Source organism: Balaenoptera physalus (genome assembly GCF_965194825.1).
Source record: "Balaenoptera physalus genome assembly, chromosome: 9".
Taxonomy (NCBI): domain Eukaryota; kingdom Metazoa; phylum Chordata; class Mammalia; order Artiodactyla; family Balaenopteridae; genus Balaenoptera; species Balaenoptera physalus.
This window is the reverse complement of record NC_138888.1, coordinates 63,195,632-63,207,882: the sequence shown is the minus strand read 5'-3', so window position 1 is coordinate 63,207,882 and position 12,251 is coordinate 63,195,632. Positions and strand designations below refer to the sequence as shown.

At 34.9% G+C, this 12,251-nt stretch overlaps 1 protein-coding gene across 3 annotated transcripts in view; it reads left to right on the top strand.

The window, feature by feature from the left end:
• The first annotated feature begins 657 nt into the window (after positions 1 to 657).
• Positions 658 to 12,251, top strand: part of MANEA (mannosidase endo-alpha) — a 69,576-nt gene continuing 57,982 nt past the window's right edge. The window contains exons 1-2 of one of the 3 annotated variants that reach the window (XM_082475435.1): positions 658 to 806; positions 11,569 to 12,150. In XM_082475435.1, coding sequence (XP_082331561.1) covers positions 11,607 to 12,150 — 544 coding nt within the window. In that variant the 5' untranslated portion in view covers positions 658 to 806; positions 11,569 to 11,606. The remainder of the gene's footprint in view (positions 807 to 11,568; positions 12,151 to 12,251) is intronic. The other 2 variants (XM_082475434.1, XM_082475436.1) reach the window with 2 other exon arrangements.

Sequence of the window (12,251 nt, the reverse complement as noted above, 5' to 3'; positions counted from 1 at the left end):
ATTTTAAGGAGAGCCCTTACAAAATTGTTCACATCAGCACCTTCTAGACTGTGAGGATTTCCTTGTTACTATGTAACCAAACAAAATAGAGAATTCTCTTGGCTTCTGAGGCTGATATAAGGTGAAAAACCTTCAGCTGCTAACCCCTATTTCAAAAGTTCTTGCTCTTCACAGCTGCCTCATTGTTCTCAATTATTTCTATAAGTATTCAACACACACGTGATTTTATAAATATGTTTGCAAATTAAAAATGTCATCTCTGTTTACTTTTTAGCTTCCAAGTAAAGTTTCATTTTTTTTTTTAAAGGGCAAGCAGTTCCTTAATTTTAAAAGTTTGAAAACAGCCAGTGTCCTCCAGTTAAAAGCAACTTTTGGACACGTCACATCAAATACAGTTGTCCTTTATTAGTGAAAGCTTCCCAGCAGAACCTTAGACCAGTTTCTAAGAGAGGAATGAGTCATCTCTAGTTGGGAAAAGAGTATGCGAGTCCAGCCCAACTCTACTCTGCCCCTTTGCTCCACTCCTATGAGACGCTCAGAAAATGCTCTCCCTTCTCTCACCCACAGCCCTTCCCGTCCCTCACAGACCCCAGGGGGCTTCTGCCGGGAAACCAGAGACCCGCCCACTCAGTGAGCCCCGCCCCATCCCGGCCCCGCCCCTTGGGGCTCCCGGAAAGCTCTGCGTGCGCCCTTCGGGAGGCGGGGCTGCTCGGGCTCGCAGCAGGGCAGGCGTGGGCTCTCAGTACTCCCAGCTTCAACGTCTCGGGCGGCCGAGTCTCTACTGGTGGCTGAATTCCTAGACCCTGGTGAGTGGCTGGAGGATTCTGGGCCCTGCAGACGAGGTTTTGGCCGGCACCAGGGCCACCCCCCAGCGCCTGCGCGCTCACCCGCCAGCCAATCTGCTCGCCTGCAGACGGCCTTTGACCTTGCGCTCCTCCGGCCCACGGCTGGCGGCTTCAAGCTGCGAGCTTTGGGACCTCAGGACACCCTACTCTGTCACTCTTACCCCTTATTTTGTCTGGGTTAGTTTTATTGCCTTCTATATACTACTTTATCTCGACCCTGCTGGCGTCGTCTCTGCCACTTCTTTGGAGCGGAACGCCCTGTCGCCTCGGTTTTCCCTTCCCTCCCCAGCAAGCTGGGTATTTCGGGAGTGATGGAAGCCTTTCAGAGCCTTGTCCTTTTGTCCCCAAACTCGGCCTTGAGCCTTGGGGGCAAGTGGGAAGGTCGAGGCCTACCGGGCTTGGGCTATAGCAGGAAGGTGGCGGGCTCCGGTCTCCAGCCGCCCGGGCGTCGGGAGAGGAGAGCGAGGGTGGGGAGGCCGAGGCAGAAATGGGTTTTGCATTCACCTGTTCACACGTTTGGGCACTATCATCTTAGACTGTTCTCGTTTGCTAAATCGCAGGGTGCAACTCTGCTGGAATAGTATCTTTTCCCATTTTCTAAAGGAGCAAATTGGAATTTAGGCAGTTAGGATAGTTTGTTTTCGTTTCAATGTTGCAAGACCCTGCGGATAAGAGTTAAGGGAAAATGCGGAAGTGCTTAAAAAAATAAATAAAACAAGGGAGGAAAATGTTAATTATATGACCTTAAAGGCAAATAGGACTGGAATGGGTTGATTATGGTAAAGTATTTAGACAATAGTTTGAAAGAAAAATACAAAATAAAATCTAGGTATTGGTAATATTAAGTTACGTTGTTTGCACATCGTTTTCATGACAATGTGTTACTCCCTTCATGTTGAGCTATATGTAAACCATGAAAAAATAGTGTTGTGTAGTGAATCTTGCGGATTTTCAGGCTTTATGCATAAAACATTACCAGAGCTGTTGGCTGTTAGTCACACAATGAATAGTAAGTGTCTGATAAGATAATAAGCTTTCTTCAGATTAAATTTGGACTACAGTTTATGAGTAGGTAACAGATAATCCTTGTTTTCTAAATCCATAATCTTTAAATGAAAACATGACCACATGTCAGCAGTTTTCATCTGTCACAAGATTTATGGTGTTATATTCTCTAAACTTGATTTGTCTAAAATGTAGGAAGGTGGAATAAGATGAGGACAAGAGCTTGAATTCTAGAGCCATACTTCTCTGTTCCTTGCTAGCTGCTTAACCTCAGACAGGTTACTTAGCCATTTGTTAGCCCAGAGACTTGGAAAAAGTTACTAAATGCTTTGTACCTTAGTTCAGTCATCTGTAAAATGGTATTAAAAAGAAGTTCTACATCATAGATTGTTGGGAAGATTAAAATGGAAAGATGAGATTATGCTTAACTGAATTTCTGTTAACGAAAGGGTCCAGGTGTTTACATTAAAACCGACCTAAGCAAGGAACTCGTGGTACAGAAATGGATTTTGAAAGTTCCAGGTGTGTCTTCTAGTGTTAGTTGTATTTCTCTACAGTGGCTTCTTAGAAAATAATATTAGGAAACAGCTGGAAAAAGAAAAAAGCAACCAGAAATCTGTATAATAATAAATAATTAAAAAGTGAAATCTTTTGGGCTTTTCTGAGTAACAGGGTAGGAGCTAATCCTTTTCGAAATCATAATTGATATCACACTAATTCTGAATCTCTTATATCTCACTAGACCTCCAAGTCAAAAACAATCATTTCAAAGATTAAAAGACCTCCAAATCACCAAACACAAAAATAGAAGTCATAGAGTTTCAAAAGAACGTATTATTTCTATGTATTATTATGTCATGTAAACTGCCCTTTGAAGATACTAGATTTTCATTACCCACTACCTTGAGTATTGAGTACATTGCTACTTTGGGAACCTTTACATCTGCAATTAACTTGGAATTTTTTTCTCTGAGGTGACTTCTGAAACTTCTTTCTTTTGTTGAAACCAAATAAGTAGTTCTACCACTCCTTTTCTACTAAAAATCGTTAGACCTGCTAGGCATCTCAAGTTTCATCATTTTGCTAAGTTGAACATGATAATTTTTATTAAAATAGATTTTTGAAATTATTAGGTCTATCTATCTATGATTCTTCCTATATAATATGTTTAGTATAGACTGAAGAATCTGTTTATACACATACTGCCCAAATAGACACCAATGTCAAAAACAAAAGGGCCAGACATTAAATTCTTTAAGCTGAACATTTAATGGCCACTGACTAAATGTAAAACATATTGGGTTCTACTAGAGTGTAAAGGTAAGGACTCCATTTCTGGACCTTATGGAACAATCTAGTAGGGGGTATAATACATTAAATAGCATGAAGCAATACATTAAAAAAGCCAATTTAAAAAGTAGGTAATGGTGTAATAATAGACTGTATGGGAAAGTGAGTACTTTTCACCCTGGAATCATTGGGAGAGGTATCAAGAAGAGGCAACAGTTCAGCCTTTTCTTGAAGGATTAGAGTAGTATTTCAAAAGTTAGCTATATGGAGAATAAGTAGAGAGAGTAAACTATGTGTTGGTTATTGATTGCTTGCCAGACACCCATCTTTAATAATAATCATCATGAGAATAAATAATTGTTCATATTTATTCAGTGTTACACTAAGCCAGAAATGATTCTAAGGGTTTTATAACATTAACTTATTTCATCCTCACAAAAATCCTCTGAGTGAGGTAGTAACTCATGAAGATGAGAAAAGAAGCAGGGAAAAGATCAAGCCACTTCTATAGGTGAAATGGCTAAAAAAAGGCACAGCTAGAATTTGAACCCAGGCATTTGAACTGCAGAGCCCATACTTTTAATCACAGTGGTGTGCTGCCTTTATTTAGGTTGAGATGCCTTATTGTTCACTGGGATCAGGAGGTTGGGGTAGAGCCAGTGGATCACCTATAATGATGTGATAAACATTTTAAGTGAATGAATTAAATAAAAGGAAAAGAGAAATTAGATTTAGAGGCAAAAGGGGGGGGGTGGAATTGCGGCTTTTATAAATAGATATTTTGTGTTTTGTGTTCATCCATAGCTCTGAGAAATGAATCTAACAAATAGAAAAATGTCTCAGAACTATTTGTTTCATATATTTCTTCACTTTTCTTTTTTTAAAGTCCGATCAGTATTTACATTTGATTAAAACATTACCCTTTTACATTTTATTTCACATACGTTATCTTGCATGATTTACAGAACAACTTTGTCAGAAAACAGAACAGTTAATTTTTTTCTTTTAGGACGATTAAAAAAAACTCAGGGTCACACAATTAGGTCAACATAGCTGATTTGAACTTAGATCTTCATATTTCAAAATCAATATTCTTTCCATTATGTATCCTGACTCTTCCATGCATTTCACCCATTCAGCTGATCAACATTTCAAAAATCAATGTCTTACTAATTTCTGAATCTAGTAGTCATTCCTCCCATTCTCTATGATTTGTCAATATTCATTACCATTGATTATTTCCTTATAAAATACCTACTCCAAACAAGCTTTTCTTCCTTATGAAATATTATGTTCTAATTTTAGAAGACAGCATAAGAAAATATCACTGAGTAAATGATTACCCAGAGGTAATCATTTTACATGTTTAAGTATACTTCCTTCCTCTCTGTAGTTGAGATCATATTATATCCATAATTTTTTTTTCTACTTAATGGCTTGTCAAAATTCTTACCTTCTTTAAGTAAAGGGAAGGATTTGTTTTTATCTTGACAACTTGGAAATTTTAGGACGGCAAATCATAGAAGCAGGTCAAAATGGTTATCTCATCCCTTTATTCCTATGCACAACGTTGTCACATTCCATACATAGGAATATCACTCCCTGGAGTCCTGCAGTGCAAAGCTTAAGGACTGCATGAGTTGGTCCTTCCCCGAAATAAGCAGGTATTATGTTAAGAGTTCATGTCCTCCAGTTTGCTGGTGATAGTCTTTTTTTTTTCTTTTCCATTTTCAAATAATTTTAGACTTAAAGAAAAGATTCAAAAATAATACAAACAACTCGACAATCCCTGTATATTTTTCCTGCAGCTTCACCAAATGGTAATATTTTGCCACATTTGCTTTATCATTACACACACACACACATACACACTTGTATATTACATTGTATATAATTTTACATACATATTATATGTAATATGTGTACATATGCATATATGTATACATATATATATATGTAGGTACATATCTGTGTATGTGAGTATCTTAATATGTTGTCTGATGTATCTTTGTGATCAGATCCGGACTAATACTGACAGAAATACCACAGCAGTGATTCTGTGTTCTTCTTAGAGCATCCACTCTGTAGACTCAAGATATCTACTTATTCAAAATTAACTGCTAAAGTTAATTTTGATCACTTGTTTAAGGTGGTGTCTGCTAGGTTCTGCACTGTTAAGTTACTATGTCTCTCTTTGTAGTTAATTGGATATCTTTTGGGGGGGAGATGCTTTGCCAATATGTAGATATCCTGTTTCTCATAAACCCTGCTTCTTTTAACCCCTCATTTAATATCCATTAATGATTCTTCCTTGATACAGTTATGGTAGTAGCCAAATAGTGATAGTCCAATTTCATTATTCCATCTAAATTTATTAGTTGGTATTCTAAAATGTCTTCTTTATTCCATTTATTTATTTTTACATTTTAAAAATGTCAGTATAGATTCATGAATTCTTATTTTAATGTCTATAACTTCTTATTCTTTGTCATTATTTTGATGCTGAAATTGTCCCAGATTTAGTCAGTAGTTGCCCCTTCAAGCTGACTCCTGTGTCCTATGGACGTGTCTCTACACTTTTTGACTACTTCCTGACTTTCTGGCAAGATGTCCCAAGCTCATCTTGTACTTTCTCAGCCACGTTCTTGGAATCAACCTGGTTCTATCAAGTAGACAGGGGTACATACAATTCAGAGTCTTGTCATCAGATGTGTTTATTGCTGCCAGGATTTCCTTGGTTCTATACTCTCTCAGTGGACAGAGCTAGGAAATAAATTGCATGTATTTATATGTGTACACACCCACCTACCCACACACACACTCCTATTTATTGATCTTTTAAAAGCCGTACATCCATACTGATACTGACAATTACAATCTGACAACACAAGTTTTGTTTTAGCCTCCCACTTCCTACATTTGTAACTCACTTTTTTTTTTTTGTCAGTGAAAAACCTGGACCCCATTTCACAGCATATATTGCTTATTTTTACAATACACATTAAGTATTTTAAGACTTGCTAACCTGTTTCATAGCAAAAAATAACCCACTTACTAACTGGAGTTTAACATTAAATATTTTTCGTTTGTTTTGAATATGTGAAATATAATGTGGCTCAAAAAGACAAAACTGCATAAAATGTTATACTCAGAGAAGAGTTACTTCCATTCCCCACCCTTCTACCCCATTTTCATCTCCCCTTATTTTCCACCCAGTTTCTAACTCTGTAGATAATCAACCTTATTAGATTCTTGTTTTCTGTGTTTCTTTTGCTCACTTGAGAAAATGTATTTCTTCTTACTTGCATTTTGCTTTTTTCATTTAGCCAGTATATCCAGAAAATCACTTTCCGTCATCTCAAAGAGCTCTTTCTCATTTTTTTCTGAATACTCAACATTTTACAATTACAAACAATGCTGTATATGAACTTATGTATTTACTGTTGGTTGTGTATTTTCAAGGTAAATTCCATGAAGTAGGATTGCTGAGTCAAAAGGAAAATGGATGTGTAATTTTGTTAGATATTGCCAGTTCCCAAAAAATGTTGTACAAATTTGTATTCACTAGCAATGCATAGGAGTGCTTCTCACTGTTTTGCCAACAGGATGTAGTTTCATACTTTTTATTTTTTGCCAATCTCATAGATAAGAAATGATACCTTTGTGAGGTTTTAATTTACATTTTTCTAGTTTTGAGTGACACAGAAGATCTTGCAAATATTTTCATTCAGTTTGTCAGTTGTCCTTTCACTTTATTTTATAGTGCTTTTCATATATATATTTAAAAATTAATGTAGTTAAGTTAATCTGTTTTTTATTTATTGCATCTGAATTTTGAGTCATAGGTATAGAAAGCCTTTCACTATACTAAGGATACAGGGGAATTCAGGTGGGATTATATAAGTATTTGAATGATTCTAGCCCTAAAACTTAATTTTTCTTTGAGAGATTAGGGTAGGAAATAGGGGGGTGGTATTTAAAACCTCTGATTCAAAAGTAGCTGCAGAGAAGCTGAGAATATAAGTAGAAAGTGGCGGCTGAGAAAATGAACAGAGCTTTTGGTACTTTCATGGCTCTTTGGGGACCAAAATTGGAATTCAGGGCCCTTCCAAAGCCCATCCTAGAGGAGGGATCTTGATAAATACCTGTGACTTTGATTTCAGAACCCATGAGTATAAAGGAGTAAAGATGAATCAGAAATACACCAAATCTTCGGAAGGACTTATACCTAGTTTTGAAGATTTCAGTCTGTGATTATATTAAGATAATCTTCCTCTACCCTAGAAGTCTTCAAGAAGCAAAAATAAGCTTTCTCTGAAGGAAAATAATATATAGAGCCTCACATTGTCTCTGAAAATTTTCATATGTGATGTCTGGCATTCAGTAAAAAAATAACCTAGCCTATAAAAAAAAGAGTTACTGTCCAGATATTAAGAGGAAAAAACCAAACAGGCAATAGAAACAGAATCCTAAGATTTCAGATTCAGGTTATTAGAGGTGGACTTTAAATAAATGGGATTAAAAAATTCAAGGAGTTAAAAAAGAAGATGGAAAATTTTAGCAGAGAACTGATATCTCTAAGAAGAGTCAAATGGAAATTCTAAGACTAAAATTATAACTGAAATTAATTAGTCACTGCTGAAGAGAATCAGGAAACTGAAAATAGTGCAGAAGTAAATACTCAGACAACCATGGAGAGACAAAAGGAGGAAAATTTTAAAGAATATTTAAGAAACACATGGGACATAAAATTCTGATGTGTGTAACGTATTCCATAATGAGAGATGAGAGAGCAATAATTGAGCAAAAGTGGTATTTGAAGAGATAATGTTCAAGAGTTTTACAAAACTAAGGAAAGATACCAACCCAGAGATTGAAGAGGCACTTTGAACCTCAAGCAAGATAAAAGTTAAGAGAACCGTACTCCTATATATTCCATAGGAAAACAGCTGAAAACCAAAGATGAAGAGAAAAAATATTAAAAGTAACCAGAGAAAAAGAAAATACATTATCCTTAAAGGAATAAAGAGAAAAAATAATAGTTGGATTTTCATCATAGACAATCAAAGACAGAAGATAAGGGCGGTGCTGAAAGAAAATAATTATGAATGTAGAAGTGTATACATAAAAAGTCCAAGTGAAGGCAAAATAAAGATACTTTCAAACAAACTAATATGAAAAAGAGTATCAACAGACCAACACCAAAGACCCTATTAAAGGGAATTATTTCTTCATCCTAAGGGAGATTATTTTAAATGGAAGTATGGAGATGGAGCAAGTGAAGAACAAAGGAAAGGGTAAATATAATGAACATTGACTGTACAGAACAATATAATATCTGGAGGGGTATAAGGTATGTGTAAAAAAATAAAATATACCAAAATGGGAGCCAAAAGTTGGGGCAGGGATAAAGGAAACAAAATCTTCTAAGAGTGCTTTCATTGTTTAAGAAACAGTAAAGTTCTAATTCATACTGGATTTTGACAAGTGAGGGTACATGCTTGTAATCACTAAGATAACTAAATTAATAGCAAAGAGATTGTATGATTAACAAGGAAATAGGGAAGAATGAAACAATTAAAAAGAAGATAAGAGAGAAAATAAGGCTGGTAAGAAGGAATCCAAAAGGAAAGCAAGTAGAAGGGTAAGGGTAGATTTAAGGATAAAAGTAGGAAGCAGATTTAAAGCTATAGTATCGATATTTGTAGAATTGTAAATGTGCTGAATACTATAATTATTGGACAGAGACTATCAGATTAGATTAAAACCAACAATAACAATAAAGCAATGTCATATTTCAAAAAAAAAAACTAGTCATTTAAGGTGATGATGAGGTGATAAAAATGATATACTGTGCCAACATGAACCCAATAAAATAAGTTACAGCTATATTAATATTAGAGTGGAATTTAAGTCGAAACCCATCAGTAGAGAAGGGAAGGAACATTTCATTATAAAACAATATTTAATACTTTAGGAAAATATAACTCCTAAATTTGTCTCCACATAATAACATCAGTGACAATTATATAATGTAAGCAGTTATAGACATGGCATAATGATGGTGGGGGATTTTCAACACAAGTAGAAGAAAGATGAGTGAGAATATGAAAAGTATAACCCACATGCTTAGTGTATTTGGTTTGGTAGACATATGTAGAACTCAGTAACCACTAGCTGCAGAATATATATTCCTTTCTGGTGCATATGGGATACTTAACAAAATTGTTCATAGGTTGAGCCTTAAAGCAAGTCTCAACATATTTCAAAGGATTGAAATCACACCGGGAATGTTTTCAGTTGACTCACACTAGAAATCAATAACAAAAAGATAAATTTATTTATTTATAAATTTTAAAAATAAATCTAAGTAGCTGAAACTCATTTTCAGGACAAAGCCTCATATTGAAGAGTAACTTCTGGAAATAACTTTCAAATTGAGCAGGTTAGGAACAAAATAAAAGTGAGGGAAATAACAAATTCCAGGTAAATGTGGGAATGGAGAAAACCCCAACTGATCTCGGAAAAAAATTCAAGGCCATATTAAAACTTCATAAAAACAACAGAAGAATGATTGCTAGAGTTGTGAAGCTAGAAAAATTATCATGATTGAACATTCATTTCAAACATTAAGGAAAAATTATTTCATGTAATATTTAGCAACAGAAAAAAGAATTTCAGTCAAATTCCATACAAAGTCACTATGGGCAAAAAAGTTAAACTTGTAAATACTTGAAGCATGCCAGAGAACCATGTTCATAAATATATAACAACTGTAACCTAATATTTAAATAGAAGTAAACAAAGTATGTGAGATATGAATGAACAAGTAAATTACAATTATGAAACCTCAGAAATGAGAGAATATTAAAATAATTAAAATTGACAAAATTCATATTCCTAACTGAAGACTAGAAGACAAACATAACAGATAATGCCATATGAGAAATAGAGGATAACAAGACACTTAAAAATCAAAATTAAATGAAGAAAGAGGTGAAAAAGAAGGTGCAGTTGTAAAAATTCAGCAAAGATTCAATAAAAGTAATAGCACTTCTTGAAGAAGGAAAACAAAGCAGTGAAACAATACTAAAGTTAAAATTGGAAATATTTGCTGACATAAAACAGTAGATGTTACTAGGTTAATTTCTTAATAGGAAGATAAAGGATTTCTTATGTGATTGATTCTGTTTTCTCTACAAAGTATAAGACATGGCTATCTGAAGAGAATAAAGGAAATTGGTGATGTAGTAGCACGTTTGATGAAAAATGAGAAGGAATGAAATAATTCTTTTGAGGTTAGAAAAGTGAAAGTACTGGGGTATAGTAATAGGCTTGTTAAGCCATCTTGAATGTCCGAAATTTATGGTCATAAATTCAGAGTGAAAAGTCAACATGGTGTGTGTTTTTCTCCAATATCATTATGTAATTCTGGATCAAGGTCAAGCCAGGCATCATTTATTTGAGGTTCTACCAGATAAGTATTAAGGAAGGAGAGAAGTAAAGGAAGTTAAGGGTACAGTTGTCCTTTGGTATCCGTGAGGGGGCTGGGATTGGTTCCAGGACCCACGTGGATACCAAAATCTGTGGATGCTCAAATTCCTTATGTAAAGTGGCATAGTACAGTTTGCCCTCTGTGGGTTCCTCATCCGTGGATTCAAACAACCTGTGGATATGGAGGGCCTATTGTTTTGCAAGTGAGGAATTTCAGTGCTGGACTATGGGCTATAAACTGCTTCACTAGAGACAAAACATGAAGAAAAAAAGTGATAGTGAAAAAGTGGTAGAGTCAGTGGATTAGACATCTCAAAAAGGTAAAGGAATTGACTGAGTGGGAGTACTGAAGTAGAGAGGCTCAAAGCATGGAAGGTTATGTGTAGAAAATGGAAAAAAATGAAATAACAATTTTGATTGAAAATGACGAGATCAAGATTATGAGTATGACACCTGAGTTGGTGAAATGCGGTGGAAGAACAGGTCATTAGAAGTGAGGTAGTCAAAGAATAAGTTTTTGAAATTCCATTTAATGACTAGGTTTTTAATATACTCATAAATATTTTGTTTTTAAATATGAACTTTTCATTTTATATTTATATTTAGAAAATTTTAGTCTCTCTATATGGAATGTTTCCTTTCTATAGTCAGTATATGTAGAATCTGTCCAAATGATGAATGTATTCATTTTCTTAAATTCTTAAAATCTTTGTCTGACAAAAATGTAATTGTGATATTTCCAAATACATACTGCTGTTCAGTCTAGCCATGTGTAGATTCTTTTGTAGATATTAATATTTGATTATATAGTTAATGTCATAATGCACTTTAAAATTTTGCAGTGTAACACTTTATGGTTTTAGTTTTCCTTTTGAATATATTGGAAAATATTGTTAATACCACTTATTAATTACCGGTTTTCAATAAATTACAGCTAAACATTTACCATTTTGGAATTTAAAGTATGACATCATGGCAAAGTTTCGAAGAAGGACTTGCATCACTTTGTCACTTTTTATTCTATTTATTTTCTCTCTGATGATGGGTTTAAAAATGCTGAGACCACATAAAGCTGCTTTTGGAGATCCTTTTGGACTTGACCTTCTTCCAGAAATTCGGCAACAAACTCCTCATTTGGTAAAAACTTTTGATTCCCAAAAGAGTGACAAAATCGACAGTGAAACAAACGTCAAGAATTTAAAAAGTGTTGAAATCACTGTGAAACCTTCCAAAGCCTCTGAACCTTACCTGGAAGAACTGCCACCTCGGAATTATTATTTACATATATTTTATTACAGCTGGTATGGAAATCCACAATTTGATGGTAAATATGTACATTGGAACCATCCAATCCTCTCACATTGGGACCTTAGAATAGCCAAGAAATATCCACAAGGGAAACACAACCCCCCAGATGACATTGGCTCCAGCTTTTACCCTGAATTGGGAAGTTACAGCTCTCGGGATCCTTCTGTCATTGAAACTCACATGAAACAAATGTACTCAGCTTCAATTGGTAATTATTTTATGTGTGTGTTTAGATATGTGTGTGTATGTATGTGAGTGTGTATGTATATGTGAGTTTGTGTGTATAAATAATTTTTTGTAGAACATTAA